Below are 20790 nucleotides of genomic sequence, written 5' to 3' on the forward strand. Positions count from 1 at the left end.
AACAGTTTTGTTCTACTACTCTGATGTTTGGAATATATTTTCAGTTTTCCTGCGAGCATAGTTATAGAACAGGTAACTGCCCAAATAATTGAAACACTAACATAAAATGCCTTAATAGGGCGTTGGGCCACAACGAGCCAGAATATCGTCAGTGCACCTTGGCATGGATTATATAAGTGTCTGGAAACTATTGGAGGGATGCAACACCATTCTTTCATGATACATTTGATCAGTTGATGTTTTGTTGAAAGTGGTGGAAAACGTTGTCTCAGGCTCCGTTCCAGAATCTCCCTTAAGTGTTCAATTGGGTTGAGATCTGGTGACTGAGCATATGGTTTACATAGTTTTCATGCTCATCAAACCATTCAGTGACTAGTCCTACCCTGTGAATGGAGGCATTGTCATCCTATGTGGCATAGCCATGGTAGCCAAAATAATGGCCTGCCCAGCATTTTTATACATGATCTTAAGCGTGATGGGATGTTAACTGCTTAACTAACTCAGGAACCACACTTATGTGGAAGCAGCTGCTTTCAATATACTTTGTATCCCTTATTTACTCAAGTGTTTTAATTATTTTGGCAGTTACAGTGCCTTGCGAAAGTATTCGGCCTCCTTGAACTTTGCGACCTTTTGCCACATTTCAGGCTTCAAACATAAAGATATAAAACTGTATTTTTTTGTGAAGAATCAACAACAAGTGGGACACAATCATGAAGTGGAACGACATTTATTGGATATTTCAAACTTTTTTAACAAATCAAAAACTGAAAAATTGGGTGTGCAAAATTATTCAGCCCCCTTAAGTTAATACTTTGTAGCGCCACCTTTTGCTGCGATTACAGCTGTAAGTCGCTTGGGGTATGTCTCTATCAGTTTTGCACATCGAGAGACTGACATTTTTTCCCATTCCTCCTTGCAAAACAGCTCGAGCTCAGTGAGGTTGGATGGAGAGCATTTGTGAACAGCAGTTTTCAGTTCTTTCCACAGATTCTCGATTGGATTCAGGTCTGGACTTTGACTTGGCCATTCTAACACCTGGATATGTTTATTTTTTAACCATTCCATTGTAGATTTTGCTTTATGTTTTGGATCATTGTCTTTTGGAAGACAAATCTCCGTCCTAGTCTCAGGTCTTTTGCAGACTCCATCAGGTTTTCTTCCAGAATGGTCCTGTATTTGGCTCCATCCATCTTCCCATCAATTTTAACCATCTTCCCTGTCCCTGCTGAAGAAAAGCAGGCCCAAACCATGATGCTGCCACCACCATGTTTGACAGTAGGGATGGTGTGTTCAGCTGTGTTGCTTTTACGCCAAACATAACGTTTTGCATTGTTGCCAAAAAGTTCAATTTTGGTTTCATCTGACCAGAGCACCTTCTTCCACATGTTTGGTGTGTCTCCCAGGTGGCTTGTGGCAAACTTTAAACAACACTTTTTATGGATATCTTTAAGAAATGGCTTTCTTCTTGCCACTCTTCCATAAAGGCCAGATTTGTGCAATATAAGACTGATTGTTGTCCTATGGACAGAGTCTCCCACCTCAGCTGTAGATCTCTGCAGTTCATCCAGAGTGATCATGGGCCTCTTGGCTGCATCTCTGATCAGTCTTCTCCTTGTATGAGCTGAAAGTTTAGAGGGACGGCCAGGTCTTGGTAGATCTGCAGTGGTCTGATACTCCTTCCATTTCAATATTATCGCTTGCACAGTGCTCCTTGGGATGTTTAAAGCTTGGGAAATCTTTTTGTCCAAATCCGCCTTTAAACTTATTCACAACAGTATCTCGGACCTGCCTGGTGTGTTCCTTGTTCTTCATGATGCTCTCTGCGCTTTTAACGGACCTCTGAGACTATCACAGTGCAGGTGCATTTATACGGAGACTTGATTACACACAGGTGGATTGTATTTATCATCATTAGTCATTTAGGTCAACATTGGATCATTCAGAGATCCTCACTGAACTTCTGGAGAGAGTTTGCTGCACTGAAAGTAAAGGGGCTGAATAATTTTGCACTCCCAATTTTTCAGTTTTTGATTTGTTAAAAAAGTTTGAAATATCCAATAAATGTCGTTCCACTTCATGATTGTGTCCCACTTGTTGTTGATTCTTCACAAAAAAATACAGTTTTATATCTTTATGTTTGAAGCCTGAAATGTGGCAAAAGGTCGCAAAGTTCAAGGGGGCCGAATACTTTCGCAAGGCACTGTACCTGTAGTTTGATATTACACTGCAACAATGTGAGGATCAAACATTTGCTCAAAGTTTGTTTTGTATTTTCACACAAAGGAGATTATGTTCAAAACTGCACTCTATTCCCTCTGGACCTCAAAGCCAGTTTTTTCATTCTAACCCCTCTAATCAGGGACTGATATAGATCTGGGACACCAGGTGGATGCAATTAATTACCTGCCTTAATTGACAGTGACCAGTTGTTGTTGGGGGTTAGCTGCCTTCCTTAAGGGCAGAACAGCAGATTTTTCCACCTTGCCAGCTCAGGGATTCGAACCAGAGACCTTTCAGTTACTGGCCAAATGCTCCTAACTGCTAGGCTACCTGCCAGGCTACCAGCCACTAGTGACCCTGGTCAAAAGTTGTGCACTACAATACATAGAGAACAGAATGCCATTTCAGACACCGACTTGATTGTGACAGATGTGATGGTAGGCCTAAAGGAGGAGATCAGATGCAATTAGGAAAGTGGAATGGGGTCAGGTAAGGAAGAAAACAACATTTATTTTGTTATGTTCTATTATTACAATCATGTAGCCCTCGGTCATTATAGGCTGCACAACTGCACACAAAACATGGATCAGTAAACAGGAGGTAAAACTTGTCCACCCCTCAATATTTTTAAAAAAAAGCAACAGAAACACTGATTCCGTCCCTAACAGCACCCGATTACCTATATAGTGCACTAGTTTTGTGCAGTGTACTGAAAATACAAGGCCCATCCAAGTTGACCTGTGAGTCAAAACCAGTGCAACAGCACAGCAGCTTTGACTAAACGACGGCGATTGTGTTCTTTCTTTGTCCTTTTTGGAACATCTTAAAAGATCTACAATCGATCTAAAAACAGTAATAAATGCTTTTATTAGTGGACATTTGATCAAATGTTTGCTTCAAAGAGGACATGTGACATGATAAGTATAGGCTTATATCTAAACACTAGACAAATGTTTATTGAACATTTAGACAAATATTTAGACAAATATTTATTAGACAAATATTTATTGAACTAGGCAAGTCTGTTAAGAACAAATTCTTATTTACAATGACGGCCTACCACGACCAAACCCAGACGACGCTGGGCCAATTGTGTGCCGCCCTATGGGACTCCCAATCACGGCCGGATGTGAATAGTCTGGATTCGAACCAGGGACTGTAGTGACGCCTCTAGCACTGAGATGGGCCCCCACTCGGGAGCCCAAAATATATAACATATACAGTACACAGACACACCTACTCATTCAAGGGTTTTTCTATGTTTTTACTATTTTCTACATTGTAGAATAATGGTAAAGACATCAAAACTATGAAATAACACATATGGAATCATGTAGGAACCAAAAAAGTGTCAAACAAATAAAAAAAGAAAAAGGGGGAAGCTTGCAAGCAGAAGAACACCATCCCAACAGTGAAGCACGGGGGTGGCAGCATCATGTTGTGGGGCTGCTTTGCTGCAGGAGGGACTGGTGCACTTCACAAAATTGATGGCATCATGAGAAATGAAAGTTATGTGGATATATTGAAGCAACATCTCTAGACATCAGTCAGGAAGTTAAAGCTTGGTCGTAAATGGGTCTCCAAATGGATAATGACCCCAAGCATACTTCCAAAGTTGTGGCAAAATGGCTTAAGGACAACAAAGTCCAGGTATTGGAGTGGCCATCAAAAAGCCCTGACCTCAATCCTATAGATAATTTGTGGGCAGAACTGAAAAAGCGTGTGCGAGCAAGGAGGCCTACAAACCTGACTCAGTTACACCAGCTCTGTCAGGAGGAATGGGACAAAATTCAACTCATTGTTGGAAGCTTGTTTCTACCCAAAAATGTTTGACCCAAGTTGAACAATTTAAAGGCAATGCTACCAAACACTCAATTAGTATATGTAAATTTCTGACCCACTGGATATGTGATTAAATAAATAAAAGCTTAAATATATAATTCTCTCTACTATTAATCGGACATTTCACATTCTTAAAATAAAGGGGTGATCCTAACTGACCTAAGACAGGGACTTTTACTAGGATTAAATGTCAGGAATTGTGAAAAACTGAGTTTAAATGTATTTGGCTAAGGTGTATGTAAACTTCGGACTTCAACTGTATGTGGCAGGGTCTACAGACTATCACGGATTACAAAAAGAAAACCAGCCCCATTGCAGACATCAACATCTTGCTCCCAGACTAATTAAACAACTTCTTTGCGTGCTTTGAGGACAATACAGTGCCACCAACATGGCCCGCTACCAAAGACCGTGGGTTCTCCTTCTCCGTGGCCGACGTGAATAAAACATTTAAACGTGTTAACCCATGCAGGGCTGCCGGGCCAGACGGCATCCCTAGCCGCGTCCTCAGAGCATGCTCAGACCAGCTGGCTGGTGTGTTTACTGACATATTCAATCAATCCCTATCCCAGTCTGCTGTCCCCACATGCTTCAAGATGGCCACCATTGTTCCTGTTCCCAAGAAAGCTAAGGTACCTGAACTAAATGACTATTGCCTCGCAGCACTCACTTCTGTCATCATGAAGTGCTTTGAGAGACTAGTCAAGGATCATATCACCTTCATGCTACCTGTTACCATAGACCCACTTCAATTTGCTTACCGCCCCAATAGGTCCACAGACGATGCAATCACCATCACTATCCCTATCCCTATCCCATCTGGACAAGAGGGATACCTATGTAAGAATGTTGTTCATTGACTACAGTTCAGCATTCAACACCATAGTACCCTCAGCTCATCATTAAACTTGAGACTCTGGCTCTCGACCCCGCCCTGTGCATTTGGGTCCTGGACTTCCTAATGGGCCGCCTCCATGTGGTGAAGGTAAGAAACAACATCTCCAGTCCGCTGATCCTCAACACTGAGGCCCCACAAGGGTGCGTTCTCAGCCCTCTACTGTACTCCCTGTTTACCCACGACTGCGTGGCCATGCACACCTCCAACTCATGTTTGCAGACGACACTGCAGTGGCAGACTTGATTACTAACAACAACTAGACAGCCTACAGGGGGGAGGTGAGGGCACTCAGAGTGCGGTGTCAGGAAAATATCCTCTCACTCAATATCAGCAAAACAAAAGAGATGATCATGGACTTCAGGAAACAGCAAAGGGAGCACCCCCCTATCCACATTGACGGGACAACAGTGGAGAAGGTGGAAAGTTTTAAGTTCCTCTGTGTACATATCATCGACAAACTGAAATGGTCCACGAACAGACAGTGTGGTGAAGAAGGCGCAACAGCGCCTCTTCAACCTCAGGAGGCTGAAAAAATGTGGCTTGTCACCGAAAACCCTCACTAACTTTTACAGGTGCACAATTGAGAGCATCCTATCGGGCTGTGTCACCGCTTGGTACGGTAACTGCACCCCCCCACAACCCCAGGGCTCTCCAGAGGGTGGTGCGGTCTGCACAACGCATCACCGGGGGCAAACTACCTGTCCTCCAGGACACCTGCAACACGTGATGTCACAGGAAGGCAAAAAAGATAGTCAGGGACAGGGACATTTCTGACCTGGTTACATGTACATTGAACAACACAGTAGCTTTTCGGCATGTTTTGTTATTTCTGTATAACTATTAACCATTGTAAAAGAGTTGGCTCTTTTACAATTGGGGTCAATAAGAAAAAAAATGTGTTTAGTGGGTGTGGTTGAAGATAATTCCTTATTACGTGATTCTCGAGTATACTGTGCATTATAGGGAAATAATGCACACCCTATAATTCCCTGCAAGACAATCAGAAACGAGTATTCAACAATGTCATGATATAGTTAAGCAATAAGGCACCTCAGGGGTGTGGTATATGGCCAATATACCACGGCTAAGGGCTGTTCCAGCACGACGCAACGCGGAGTGCCTGGATAAAGCTTTTAGCCGTGGTATATTGGCCATATATCGCAAACCCCCGAGGTGCCTTATAAACTGGTTACCAGCGTAATTAGAGCAGTAAAAATACATGTTTTGTCATACCTGTGGTATACGGTCTGATATACAGCAAATCAGCATTCAGGGCTAGAACCACCCAGTTTATAATCTATTCTACCTAGGATTTGTTTTCGTTGCGTAGTCTTTCTTTTACACTGTATAATAACGTTTGATGGTACTGTTTTCATAAACAACGCTGTCTTCAGCGAGCAACCCTAATTTCTTCCTCAGTGGTCAGTTGCCGAGTGAGTATTTTTGTCCTTGAGCTCCCATTGGACACATTCGATGTCAATTTGATGAAGAATGTTTTCAAGAATGGAGCCGCAACGTAACATCTGCAAACTGTGAAGGTGCCGTGTTGATTTAGACATAACAGTTTACATTGATAAGGAATCGTGAAGAACTGGTCGTAAAAATGGTATGTAAACATCAACATATTAGATTTCACGGCGACATTTGATTTCCATGGTTATTTTGATGTGTAGTGGTGCGTTTTCCCGTATGAGAACGAGCTATCAGCCTATGGCTACAATATCTGTTCACTGTAAATTAACACTGAAATTCGTGATGCGAGTGCGATTTTATCGTTCTAATATTCATGTTGCATCAATGAAAATATTATTTGCTGTTGAACAAGTCATTCCAATTTACAGTGGAATCATAACACTATCATCACTCTACATTTTTGACATACTTGTATTTTCTGATTTATGTTTCTCTATTTCTGTTTTATATCCGTTTTTAGTATGGTTTTGTCAATCACGCCTTGGAACTACTTGTATTACGAAATTATGGCGAAGACGTGTGGGAAGACATCAAGTGAGTTCAAAGATTTGTTTTGTATTTGTGATTGACACAGGACATTTGCATACCATAATTCAAAGCAGAAAGTGAAAATAAAAACTAAATGTGACCATGTTGCAAAATGCAAAACAAGGAATCAGCAGGTATGTTCAGTAGATAGATATGTTAGTAACACATTAAGTTGTTCCTATAACTGTGTGTAGCAGCATTGTAGTAACACACTTTACACACATGAACGCATAGATTTTGTATTGTAGATATGTGGTAGGAGAGTAGCTTAGTGGCTTGAGGGCAGACAATGTGTTGTGAAAAGTTTTATGAAATGTACGATTTTAAATTGTAGATAACTGCCTTAATGTTACTTAATACATACAAATTACACTACTGCTTAACTAATTACTATGTAATAACAATTGCTTACTTTACATTTTAATTTAAGTTATTACACTTTAATTGTGTTTACTACATTGTCTTGACCACAACTTTATGTAACCTACCAATATGACATGGATAATAATGCAAAAATATGTCAATTAACCATATTATAGTTTTGAAATCAATAATCTCCCCCTATTGCTAGACAAAGTGGATAACGAATGGCCATGTCATGACCAGCAGATATAGTGGGCCTATCTAACTTATACCATGTGACCATAAATCACCATAAATCACCAGCAAACATAAAAGAAAACTATATATATAATTCATCAATTCATTATTAAATGACACCACTATAAGGCGAGCCATATTTTTACTCATCATTTCATTTTCATTAGCTTTCCAATAGTGGTGATAAAGGGAGGTTGTTGCATTATGATAACAAAGTGCTCAAATATTTGGCAAGATCCAAGTTTATTTTTCTTCCTCAGTCTTTGCTGTTCCAGGACCTAGACTTCCATCCCATCCTATCCTATAAGAACAGAGGCATAGCTGCCTCTCCGAAAAACGTGTTTTGAGGATTCTGGTCATTTTTATCGCCCAAAAACATTGTGCTGCAATATTTCTCAACCTTATCTTGGCTGACGTAATTCAACATTATTACATGCGTAAATATTCAAGCTAGGTTTTATTTTCAGATCTTGCATCTCAGAGCAATTGAAAAAGTAATTCTTATTTTCACTACATTTTTATGTTTGTTCAGCAGATCACATGCTCAGAGAAAGTGGTTGCTAGCCAGCACAGCAAATCAGTATTGTTTTCTCAGATCAATTCGGTAATCAGGTCAAATAGACCTCATTATGATATATAACAGGCTTATTTATTAGCATGCCAAATACATTTTCTCATTGTAACTTCTAAATATAGATAATCCTACGATGCAGTTAGTGCTCAAAGGTAGATTAAGGGTACTGCAACATTCATGAAGGTGTCATGACTGTTTTCATAATGTTGTTATGAATGCCTTATGTATACCCCCATAAAGTAAAGTGATACTGATTGTTTTTGTTTGGACCAAATAAGTGTAGCTATCACTTTACTGAAGGATCCTTATGTATGATTCATTTAAGGCTTTTATAACAGCTATTTAAGATGTTATAACATCAGCCATAGGCATAAACAATGGCATACAATGTTATGAAGCTTGTTTTAATGGATACTATAGAGGACAAGCGAATATGTTGTCGTATGCTCTTGTCAACTGCCTCTTTATTACATAGGTAATAATCACATGTTAATATGATATCTAATAATTGCATTTTCTTCTTTCCTGTTATCAGAAGGGAGGCACAACTCGATGTAGAGGGTCAGTTCCTTGTCAGAATCATATATGAAGATGCCAAAACATATGACCTTGTTGCTGCTGCAAGCAAAGTTCTCAGTACGTTTTTTAATCATGTTTTGAAATGCAAGATGCTTTACTTGAACCAGTTTATTCCTAACATAATTGTATGGCATCACTTTAAAATATGCTACCCTTTATAAAGGGTAACTTATTTAAAAGTGTTACCAATGGGACTGAGATGGTGTATTTTTTTTATCTTGCAGAGATTGATGCAGGGTGTATCCTACAGATGTTTGGGAAGATGTTTTTTGAGTTTTGCCAAGAATCAGGGTATGACACCATCCTGCGTGTTTTAGGCTCCAATGTCCGTGAATTCTTGCAGGTAAGCACTCCAGTTCCCTTCTTAATCTTTCTTCAGTTAACAGATACTCATGTAAAACAATGTCCTCTTCAATGTCATGAATGCTTCAACGTAAGTTAAATATGACCTATATTTCAATTGTACAGTGCCGAAACAATTCTGTGACCGCCCCCTCGTCTTTGGATATGGGGGAGTTGACCATGTAATTCAAATAGGACAGTGGCAGTTTGATTTGCCAAGACCGAACCCTCTGTTTACAAATACAAAATGTAGGGCTTCACTTTGGGTTGAAACAGAGATAAAGGAGTGAGGACTGGAGTTATGTAACCTTGTTCTAAAGGCTTGCTTTAGGCCTGCCTTGCCTGCTCCCAGATCAGTTTATGCTGTGTAGCCAACTCCTATGGTGTTTGGTATGACAATGACCACAGGAGTTGGCTATATAACACAAACTGATATGGGACCAGTCTAAATGGAATCTTAATGGAGAGAAACTACTTTCAATCATTTATGCAACCCCCATACAGAATCTGGATGCCCTCCACGACCACCTAGGTACCATCTACCCTGGGATGAGGGCTCCGTCCTTCCGCTGCACAGACGCGGAGAAGGGCAACAATCTGATCCTGCACTACTACTCGGAGAGGGAGGGGCTCCAGGACATTGTGATCGGCATCATCAAGACGGTGGCCCAACAGATCCACGGCACAGAAATAGAAATGAAGGTGTGCTGTTTAAAATAAAATAATAACTATTATTACTTAAAAGCCTTTAAAAAAAAAAGCCTAAAATGACATCTTGATGCCATTTGAAAGGAAACACTTTGAAGTTTGTAGAAATGTGAAATTAATGTAGAGGCAGCAGGGGTTCAAACTGTAGAAGCCATTTTCTACTTTTGAATTAAAAAATGTATTTTATCAAACAAAACTATGCTACGTTTTATCTCTGGGACCCTCAGGATGACAAATCAGCATAAGATCACTGAACGTAAGTACATTATTTACCTTCAGAGGTGAATGTATAAAACCAGTTGCTGTGATACAAGTTTGTTGTTGTGCACTATTCTCAAACAATAGCATTTTTTTTACTTTAATAGCTACTGTAAATTGGGTAGTGCAGTTATATTAACAAGAATGTAAGCTTTCTGGCCATATAAGACATGTCTATGTCCTGGAAAGTTAAAGGGATAGTTTGGGATTTTGGCAATGAGGCCCCTTATCTACTTACCCTTATCTACTTCCCCAGAGTCAGATGAACTCGTGGATACCATTTATATGTCTCTGTATTCAGTATGAAGGAAGTTATAGGTAGTTTTGCGAGCCAATGCTAACTACTGCTAGACCTAACTCGGGCACTGTTTTTTGTGTGCCTTGGAAGTTATTTGGATTCTGTGCTGCTTGGGGTTCTTACCTTCAGTCCAAAATGGGACAGTGGCCGACTTTCAAATGCCCCTCTCCATTCAGGAGTTGTTTGGGTCTGAGCAACTGCTAGTGTTGGTCACTCAGTGGGCAGTTTTTGATCTGAGATGCTGGTGGGTCTCTGTTGACTTGGGTCAGATGTCTATGAAAGGGGCAGAATGTTAGTACACTCAGAAGGTGACGTAATACAACTACCAAGTAGCTAGTAGTTATAGTGTAAGATACTGTATTTTAAAGTGTCTAACCATTATTAGACTGATATAAGTGTCATGATAGTTTTAAAGCTAGGAATATGTGATTAAGTTATGTACCTTCTTTATAGCATAGTAGTCCATGCAGCAAACACCAGGTGGAATTAGTATATACCATTGGTGTAGACTTGGATAGTCCTTTCAAAAATATTGTCTCTGAGCACATAGGTTACCTCCTCATTTTCAGAGAAAGCCAACTCTACTTTCAATCCTAATCATATCGCAGAGATAGGTGTCCGCATGTATTTTTTATCTCCCAAGCTAGGCGTAAAATTAAATGGGGGAGCTGAATTGACAGACCCTGCAAATATGACACCAGATTTTCTGGAAGTGTTATTCATTGTTGCCACGGAAACCGTGTGCGTCAAGCCATTGACGTCAGTGTATAGACTAAAAAGGACTTGTTGTGGCCAGGCAGTAACCCTCACAAGAACATCACTGTGTTTAAAACCATCATACCAAACCTTAGATATTTATATAAAGACATACAGTATTTCGATGTCTATGCGTTTACCAATCACCCACCGGTATCTCTTACTCTCTTGCCATAATGGGTGGACTGGCGGACATTTTGAGTGTCCCCATAAAGTAAAGCAGGATATAAACACAGGAAGCATAGCATGCACTCATTCTAATTTTATGTTTGCACCTTCCTCCCTTTTATGAAATCCATTCTTCCTTCACCAGGTGATCCAGCACAAGAGTGAGGAGTGTGACCACATCAAGTTCCTGATCGAGGAGAAGGACTCGGAGGAGGAGGCCTTCTATGAGGATCTGGACGGCTTCGAGGAGAACGGCACGCAGGAGACCCGGATCAGCCCCTACACCTTCTGCAAGGCCTTTCCCTTTCACCTCATGTTCGACAGGGACCTGATGCTTACTCAGTGCGGCAACGCTATCTTCCGTGTGCTGCCGCAGGTTTATGTCTATTTAGCTATAGGACATTGAGATTTTATGTGTGTAAATAACTACTCTTATACTGCATTATGAATGCATTATAACTCAGTAGGAGTGTGTTTATAATGCACTGTAGATATGGGCTTCACAGGTAGCCTGCAGTTGTAATGCAAATATGTGGTTATAATCTATTGTAAGACACAAGTATGTATGACCCCCTTATGAAGTGTTTTGCTGTTGTATTCCTTAGCTCCAGCCAGGCATCTGTAACCTGCCCTCCGTGTTCTCTCTGGTGCGTCCACACATAGACTTCAGCTTCCAAGGCATGCTCTCCCACATCAACACTGTCTTCGTTCTGCGAAGCAAGGTATGCCAAGAATACTCACTACTAAAACTTTTCGCATTTTAATTGAATGTTAAAATTCCATCACAAAAAAAATTGAGGAACTAGATAGAAAACTACATTTATATTTTCTGTGTGTCCTGGCTGCTTGTGTGTCCATGCGTGTGTGTCTGTGTGTGTCTCTGCCTGTGTGTGTGTGTGTGTGTAAATTATGTCTTTCCAGGAGGGCCTCTTGAACGTGGAGACTTCGGAGAACGAGGATGAGCTGACTGGTGCTGAGATCAGCTGCCTGAGGCTGAAGGGACAGATGATCTACCTGCCCGAGGCGGAGAACATCCTCTTCCTCTGTTCTCCCAGGTTCTGCTGCTGTGATGTTAGACAAAAACAATGTGCTGTTCTAGGCTGCGTTCCAAATGGGCACATGAAGCTCTAGTCAGAAGTTGTGCACTATGTAGGGAATAAGTTTCCATGTGCCCTGGTCAAAAGTAGTGGACTGTGTCAGGAATAGGGTGCCATTTGGGATGTAGTCCTAGACTTGGCTGGGCTGGGCTGGATGGATGTCTCTTGGTTGGTGTGTGAAACCTAAATTGGATTCAAAACCACAGCTACTGTAGTGCAGCAGATGGTCTGGTCTTAAGGGGCCAATCTACAGTGGAAACAAAAATCTAACCCCGCCTTTGCTTTGGTAAAAAGCTGAGGGATGGATCTAAAAATGTAACTACTCTCAGATTCAGACAGAGCTATGGCTGCAATGACTGACTATCCATTATATAAAAAAATATAGTTTTAACTATGTTTTGAGACTATACAGTGTTTGTTTACATTTACAATGTTTAATAACATTGGAGTAAAACAAGGTTCTATTTGGGTTCTGACAGGGTGTCACAGTTGAAATAAGCTCATTAGGATTTTAAGTGATATTCAAGAATCAGTGTATACATGCATACATGCATGCATACATACATACATACATACAGTGCCTTGCGAAAGTATTCGGCCCCCTTGAACTTTGCGACCTTTTGCCACATTTTAGGCTTCAAACATAAAGATATAAAACTGTATTTTTTTGTGAAGAATCAACAACAAGTGGGACACAATCATGAAGTGGAAAATTGGATATTTCAAACTTTTTTAACAAATCAAAAACTGAAAAATTGGGCGTGCAAAATTATTCAGCCCCCTTAAGTTAATTTTTTATTTTTTTTATTTTTTTTATTTCACCTTTATTTAACCAGGTAGGCTAGTTGAGAACAAGTTCTCATTTGCAACTGCGACCTGGCCAAGATAAGGCATAGCAGTGTGAACAGACAACACAGAGTTACACATGGAGTAAACAATTAACAAGTCAATAACACAGTAGAAAAAAGGGGAGTCTATATATACATTGTGTGCAAAAGGCATGAGAAGGTAGGCAAATAATTACAATTATGCAGATTAACACTGGAGTGATAAATGATCAGATGGTTATGTACAGGTAGAGATGGGTGTGCAAAAGAGCAGAAAAATAAAAATAAATAAATAAAAACAGTATGGGGATGAGGTAGGTGAAAATGGGTGGGCTATTTACCAATAGACTATGTACAGCTGCAGCGATCGGTTAGCTGCTCGGATAGCAGATGTTTGAAGTTGGTGAGGGAGATAAAAGTCTCCAACTTCAGCGATTTTTGCAATTCGTTCCAGTCACAGGCAGCAGAGAACTGGAACGAAAGGCGGCCAAATGAGGTGTTGGCTTTAGGGATGATCAGTGAGATACACCTGCTGGAGCGCGTGCTACGGATGGGTGTTGCCATCGTAACCAGTGAACTGAGATAAGGCGGAGCTTTACCTAGCATGGACTTGTAGATGACCTGGAGCCAGTGGGTCTGGCGACGAATATGTAGCGAGGGCCAGCCGACTAGAGCATACAAGTCGCAGTGGTGGGTGGTATAAGGTGCTTTAGTGACAAAACGGATGGCATAATAATACTTTGTAGAGCCACCTTTTGCTGCGATTACAGCTGTAAGTCGCTTGGGGTATGTCTCTATCAGTTTTGCACATCGAGAGACTGACATTTTTTCCCATTCCATTCCTCCTTGCAAAACAGCTCGAAATCAGTGAGGTTGGATGGAGAGCATTTGTGAACAGCAGTTTTCAGTTCTTTCCATAGATTCTCGATTGGATTCAGGTCTGGACTTTGACTTGGCCATTCTAACACCTGGATATGTTTATTTTTGAACCATTCCATTGTAGATTTTGCTTTATGTTTTGGATCATTGTCTTGTTGGAAGACAAATCTCCGTCCCAGTCTCAGGTCTTTTGCAGACTCCATCAGGTTTTCTTCCAGAATGGTCCTGTATTTGGCTCCATCCATCTTCCCATCAATTTTAACCATCTTCCCTGTCCCTGCTGAAGAAAAGCAGGCCCAAACCATGATGCTGCCACCACCATGTTTGACAGTGGGGATGGTGTGTTCAGCTGTGTTGCTTTTACGCCAAACATAACGTTTTGCATTGTTGCCAAAAAGTTCAATTTTGGTTTCATCTGACCAGAGCACCTTCTTCCACATGTTTGGTGTGTCTCCCAGGTGGCTTGTGGCAAACTTTAAATGACACTTTTTATGGATATCTTTAAGAAATGGCTTTCTTCTTGCCACTCTTCCATAAAGGCCAGATTTGTGCAATATACGACTGATTGTTGTCCTATGGACAGAGTCTCCCACCTCAGCTGTAGATCTCTGCAGTTCATCCAGAGTGATCATGGGCCTCTTGGCTGCATCTCTGATCAGTCTTCTCCTTGTATGAGCTGAAAGTTTAGAGGGACGGCCAGGTCTTGGTAGATTTGCAGTGGTCTGATACTCCTTCCATTTCAATATTATCTCTTGCACAGTGCTCCTTGGGATGTTTAAAGCTTGGGAAATCTTTTTGTATCCAAATCCGCCTTTAAACTTCTTCACAACAGTATCTCGGACCTGCCTGGTGTGTTCCTTGTTCTTCATGATGCTCTCTGCGCTTTTAACGGACCTCTGAGACTATCACAGTGCAGGTGCATTTATACGGAGACTTGATTACCCACAGGTGGATTGTATTTATCATCATTAGTCGTTTAGGTCAACATTGGATCATTGAGAGATCCTCACTGAACTTCTGGAGAGAGTTTGCTGCACTGAAAGTAAAGGGGCTGAATAATTTTGCACGCCCAATTTTTCAGTTTTTGATTTGTTAAAAAAGTTTGAAATATCCAATAAATGTCATTCCACTTCTTGATTGTGTCCCACTTGTTGTTGATTCTTCACAAAAAAATACAGTTTTATATCTTTATGTTTGAAGCCTGAAATGTGGCAAAAGGTTGCAAAGTTCAAGGGGGCCGAATACTTTCGCAAGGCACTGTACATGCATGCATACAGTTGAAGTCGGAAGTTTACATACACCTTAGCCACAAGTTAGCCCATTCCTCCTGACAGAGCTGGTGTAACGGAGTCGAGTTTGTAGGCCTATTTGCTCGCACATAGTTTTTCAGTTCTGCCCTCAAATTTTGTATAGGATTGAGGTCAGGGCTTTGTGATGGCCACTTCAATACCTTGCCTTTGTTGTCCTTAAGTCATTTTGCCCCAAGTATGCTTGGGGTCATTGTCCATTTGGAAGACCCATTTGCGACCAAGCTTTAACTTCCTGCTTTGACTTACTGATGTCTTGATGTTGCTTCAATATATTCACATCATTTTCCTTTCTCATGAAGGCATCTATTTTGTGAAGTGCACCAGTCCCTCCTGCAGCAAAGCAGCCACACAACATGATGCTACCACCCCCGTGCTTCACTGTTGGGATGGTGTTCATCGGCTTGCAAGCCTCCCCCTTTTTCCTCCAAACATAACGATGGTCATTATGGCCAAACAGTTCTATTTCTTTTCATCAGACCAGAGGACTGAAAAGTACGATCTTTGTCCCCATGTGCAGTTGCAAGCCGTAGTCTGGCTTTTTTTATGGCGGTTTTGGAGCAGTGGCTTCTTCCTTGCTGAACTGCCTTTCAGGTTATAGGACTCGTTTTATTGTGGATATAGATCATTTTGTACCTGCTTCCTCCAGCATCTTCATAAGGTCCTTTGCTGTTGTTCTGGGATTGATTTGCACCTTTCTCAGCCAAGGTACGTTCATCTCTAGGAGGCAGATCGTGTCTCCTCCCTGAGTGGCATGACGGCTGGGTGGTCCCATGATGTTTATACTTGCGTACTATTGTTTGTACAGATGAACGGGGTACATTCAGGCATTTGGAAATTGCTCCCAAGGATGAACCAAACTTGTGGAAGTCTACAATTTTTGTTCTGAGGTCTTGGCTGATTTATTTAGATTTTCCCATGATGTCAAGCAAAGAGGCACTGAGTTTGAAGGTAGGCCTTGAAATACATCCACAGGTACACCTCCAATTGACTCAAATTATGTCAATTAGCCAAACATAAGCTTCTAAAGCCATGACATCATTTTCTGGAATTTTCCAAGCTGTTTAAAGGCACAGTCAACTTAGTGTATGTTAGTGTATAACTAGTTTATAATTAGTGTATAACTTCTGACCCACTGGAATTGTGATACAGTGAATTATAAGTGAAATAATCTGTCTGTAAACAATTGTTGGAAAAATGACTTGTCATGCACAAAGTAGATGTTCTAACCGACTCGCCAAAACTATAGTTTGTTAACAAGAAATGTGTAGAGTGATTGAAAAGGACTCCAACCTAAGTGTATGTAAACGTCTGATTTCAACTGTATATAGTCATTAGTTGGATGTAGCAGCTACAGATTGTTTAAAGGGACAGTCTTTGGTAACACTTTACTTAAATCATCCATTTATATGTTGTCTTATAACCAGGCTTATGTCTCTAACTGTCCGTTACTGTATTTAGTTAACACATTTTCTGGTTGTAAACGGCCTGTTGGTAGTAGTCATGTACACCATTTCTAGTCCCAGAAGTGACTAAAAAGTGTAATTAGGATAACTTGAGTCATAAAGTCAGTATTTTCCAAAAATAAAATGTCAGAGAGTTGGGTTTGATTTTAAGTTATGCCCACAAACACGTGGCTATTGGTTTGTAAATTTTCTCTTGGAATGCACACTGACCATGGTAAAGTTTGTTAGATGTTGGATCTCTTTATGGGGCTAGTTAGGTACCGTCAATAAAATTACATCATGTATATGGGACAATATGTTCACATTGCAATAGTTCCACATTTTAGTGACATAAAAACCTCAAACCAACTATAAATTGTATGAATTCATGTAAAATATTGAAAGTATTTAATAAGAAAACTAAAAGGTGTGCAACATGAAGATATTGTCCCATGCCAACCAAAAGCATAACCCTCCTGCATTCATAAGAGGACAAGCCTTTATGATGTCTTTATGTATAGCATTTTCAACGGACCCAAATTACTTATTTAGTCAATCTATCACAACTCCGGAGAGGACTTTGAACGGTCTGCATCTGGGTAACAAAAGTTTATTACAAAAACATGGGGTAGGCAAACAACCGGTCAAGGGCAGGCAGAGGTCAGTAATCCAGAGCAGTACGAAAGGTACAGAACGGCAGGCAGTCTCATGGTCAGGGCAGGCAGAATGGACAAAACTAGAGGAAAAAAATGGGAAAAACGCTGGCAGGCTTGACAAGACAAACTGGCAACAGACAAACAGAGAACACAGGTATAAATACACTGGGGATAATAGGGAGGATGGGCGACACCTGGAGTGAGTGGAGACGAGCACAAAGACAGGTGAAACAGATCAGGTTGTGACGCAATCATTATAAGATGATCATTATTAGTTTTTATAAGAGGGGCATACATGCTAATCATAATGCAATATGTTGTCCCTACTGAACACAGCCCCTGTTGAGTTGTGTTCAACCACTGTTCAGTCTCTAATGCGTCACCAACACTGTGTTCAGTGTGATGAATCTGGATGACCTGACGCGGAGAGGCCTTTACCTGAGTGACATCCCACTGCACGATGCCACACGTGACCTGGTGCTGCTGGGAGAACAGTTCCGTGAGGAGTACAAGCTGACTCAGGAACTGGAGATCCTGACTGACCGTCTACAGCACACCCTTCGGGCCCTGGAGGATGAGAAGAAGAAGACGGACAGGTTCGTAGAGACTCCCAACCCATCGCCCTCACTGTTTGATAGACGTCCTTCACCCATTTACTTTTTTGTTTTAATGTAAAGGGATGGTCCACTCCAAATAGAATTTCAGCAGTGTTGGAGTCTTTGGTGTAGCTTTCTAAACTCCTGACTCTGACCCCCCCCCCCCCCACCCACCTCCCTGAGCTCTGTTGTGGCCACTTTTCTCTGAGTCTATCTCCCTCTAACTTCCTACTGTACTGTCAAAAATGATAACTTACACTGACAAAATGCCTTTTGTGAATGTGAAACCTATTTACCTAAAGTTCACAAATTGTTTGAACTTTGAGCGCAGCAGCGCCAATCTGCTCAGTAGTGCGGATTGCCTCCGAAGGAACATGTACCGCTCTTCCATTGAAAATCTGAAAAGGGGTGGCTTCCCTTGATCCTTGACCCACATATTTTTATAAAATATACTACACTACATTATACCTCATGTAATGTCAATAACTCAGTCTTTCTATTTTATTGCAATATGCCAATGAATGTGTGAGGTACAACTCATATAAAATACCAGTCAAAAGTTAGGACGCACACTCATTCAAGGGTTTTTCTTTATTTTCACTATTTTCTACATTGTCAAATAATAGTGAAGACATCAAAACTATGAAATAACACAGTATGGAATCATGTAGTTACCAAAAATTGTTTAAGATTCTTCAAAGTAGCCACCCTTTGCCTTGATGACAGCTTTGCACACTCTTGGAATTCTCTCAACCAGCTTCATGAGGTCATCACCCAGAATGCATTTCAATTAACAGGTGTGCCTTGTTAAAAGTTCATTTGTGGAATTTCTTTCCTTCTTAATGAGTTTTAGACAATCACTTGTGTTGTAACAGGGTACTGGTGGTATACAGAAGATAGCCCTATTTGGTAAGACCAAGTCCATATTAGAAGGCAAGAACAGCTCAAATAAGCAAAGCGAAATGACAGTCCATCACTACTTTAAGACATGAAGGTCAGTCAATCCGGAAAACGTCAAGAACTTTGAAAGTTTCTTTAAGTGCAGTCGTAAAAACCATCAAGTGCTATGATGAAACTGGCTCTCAAGAGGACCACCACAGGAAAGGAAGACCCAGAGTTACCTCTGCTGGGGAGGATACGTTCATTAGAGTTATCTGCGCCTCAGATTGCAGCCCGAATAAATGCTTCAGCATTCAAGTAACATCTCAACATCAACTGTTCAGAGAAGACTGCGTGAATCAGGCCTTAATGGTCAAATTGCTGCAAAGAAACCAGTACTAAAGGACACCAATAAGAATAATAAGTGATTTGCTTGGGCCAAGAAACAATAGACATTAGACTGGTGGAAATCTGTCCTTTGATCGGAGTCCAAATTTGAGATTTTTGGTTCAACCACTGTCTTTTTGAGACACAGAGTAGGTGAACGGATGATCTCCGCATGTGTGGTTCCCACCGTAAAGCATGGAGGTGGGGGTGCTTTGCTGGTGACACTGTCAGATTTATTTAGAATTCAAGGTACACCAGCATGGCTACCACAGGATTCTGCAGCGATATGCCATCCCATCTGGTTTGCACATAGTCCCACTATCATTTGTTTTTCAATAGGACAATGACCCAAAACACACCTCCAGGCTGTGTAAGGGCTATTTGACCAAGAAGTCTTGTCATCTACAAGACCCTGCTAGGTAAAGTCCTCCCTTATCTCAGCTCGCTGGTCACCATAGCATCACCCACCTGTAGCACGCGCTCCAGCAGGTATATCTCTCTGGTCACCCCCAAAACCAATTATTTATTTGGCCGCCTCTCCTTCCAGTTCTCTGCTGCCAATGACTGGAACAAACTACAAAAATCTCTGAAACTGGAAACACATCGCCCTCACTAGCTTTAAGCACCAGCTGTCAGAGCAGCTCACAGATTACTGCACCTGTACATAGCCCACCTATAATTTAGCCCAAACCTCTTTCCCTACTGTATTTATTTATTTATTTTGCTTCCTTTGCACCCCATTATATTTATTTCTACTTTGCACATTCTTCCACTGCAAATCTACCATTCCAGTGTTTTACTTGCTATATTGTATTTACTTTGCCACCATGGCCTTTTTTTGCCTTTACCTCCCTTATCTCACCTCATTTGCTCACATCGTATATAGACTTGTTTCTACTGTATTATTGACTGTATGTTTGTTTTTGTCACGATCGTCGTAGTGAGGAGACCAAGGCGCAGCGTGATATGAATACATGTTCTATATTTAATGAAGAAAGAACACTGAAACAAACTTACAAAACGCGATATAACACATATAAAAAATGTGCAGACACAGGCAACTAGACATAGACATAGATAATAACTCACGAAATACCCAAAGAAGATGGCTGCCTAAATATGGTTCCCAATCAGAGATAAACAGCTGCCTCTAATTGAGAACCAATCTAGGCAACCATAGCCTACATAAACACCTAGATGGTAAACAATCCCATAAACCTTCAAAACCCCTAGACAGTACAAAACACATACATCACCCATGTCACACCCTGACCTAACCAAAATATATAAAGAAAACAAAGAATACTCAGGTCAGGGCGTGATAGTTTTACTCCATGTGTAACTCTGTGTCGTTGCATGTGTCGAACTGCTTTGCTTTATCTTGGCCAGGTCGCAATTGTAAATGAGAACTTGTTCTCAACTTGCCTACCTGGTTAAAAAAAATAAGGAGCGTGATGGAATGCTGCATCA

General features: G+C 40.9%; 1 protein-coding gene across 2 annotated transcripts in view; it reads left to right on the plus strand.

The window, feature by feature from the left end:
- The first annotated feature begins 6215 nt into the window (after positions 1-6215).
- LOC110497489 (guanylate cyclase soluble subunit beta-1) overlaps positions 6216-20790 on the plus strand; it is a 55760-nt gene continuing 41185 nt past the window's right edge. The window contains exons 1-9 of one of the 2 annotated variants that reach the window (XM_021573619.3): positions 6216-6569; positions 6897-6970; positions 8674-8774; positions 8942-9060; positions 9564-9761; positions 11393-11623; positions 11853-11969; positions 12169-12302; positions 17857-18054. In XM_021573619.3, the coding sequence (XP_021429294.1) occupies positions 6567-6569; positions 6897-6970; positions 8674-8774; positions 8942-9060; positions 9564-9761; positions 11393-11623; positions 11853-11969; positions 12169-12302; positions 17857-18054 (1175 nt within the window). In that variant the 5' untranslated portion in view covers positions 6216-6566. Of the gene's footprint in view, positions 6570-6896; positions 6971-8673; positions 8775-8941; positions 9061-9563; positions 9762-11392; positions 11624-11852; positions 11970-12168; positions 12303-15659; positions 16961-17856; positions 18055-20790 lie in introns of those variants that run through there. The other variant, XM_090210779.1, reaches the window with a different exon arrangement.

Source organism: Oncorhynchus mykiss, chromosome 19 (assembly GCF_057628025.1).
Source record: "Oncorhynchus mykiss isolate SJ-2025 chromosome 19, ASM5762802v1, whole genome shotgun sequence".
In the NCBI taxonomy this organism is placed as follows: Eukaryota; Metazoa; Chordata; class Actinopteri; order Salmoniformes; family Salmonidae; genus Oncorhynchus; species Oncorhynchus mykiss.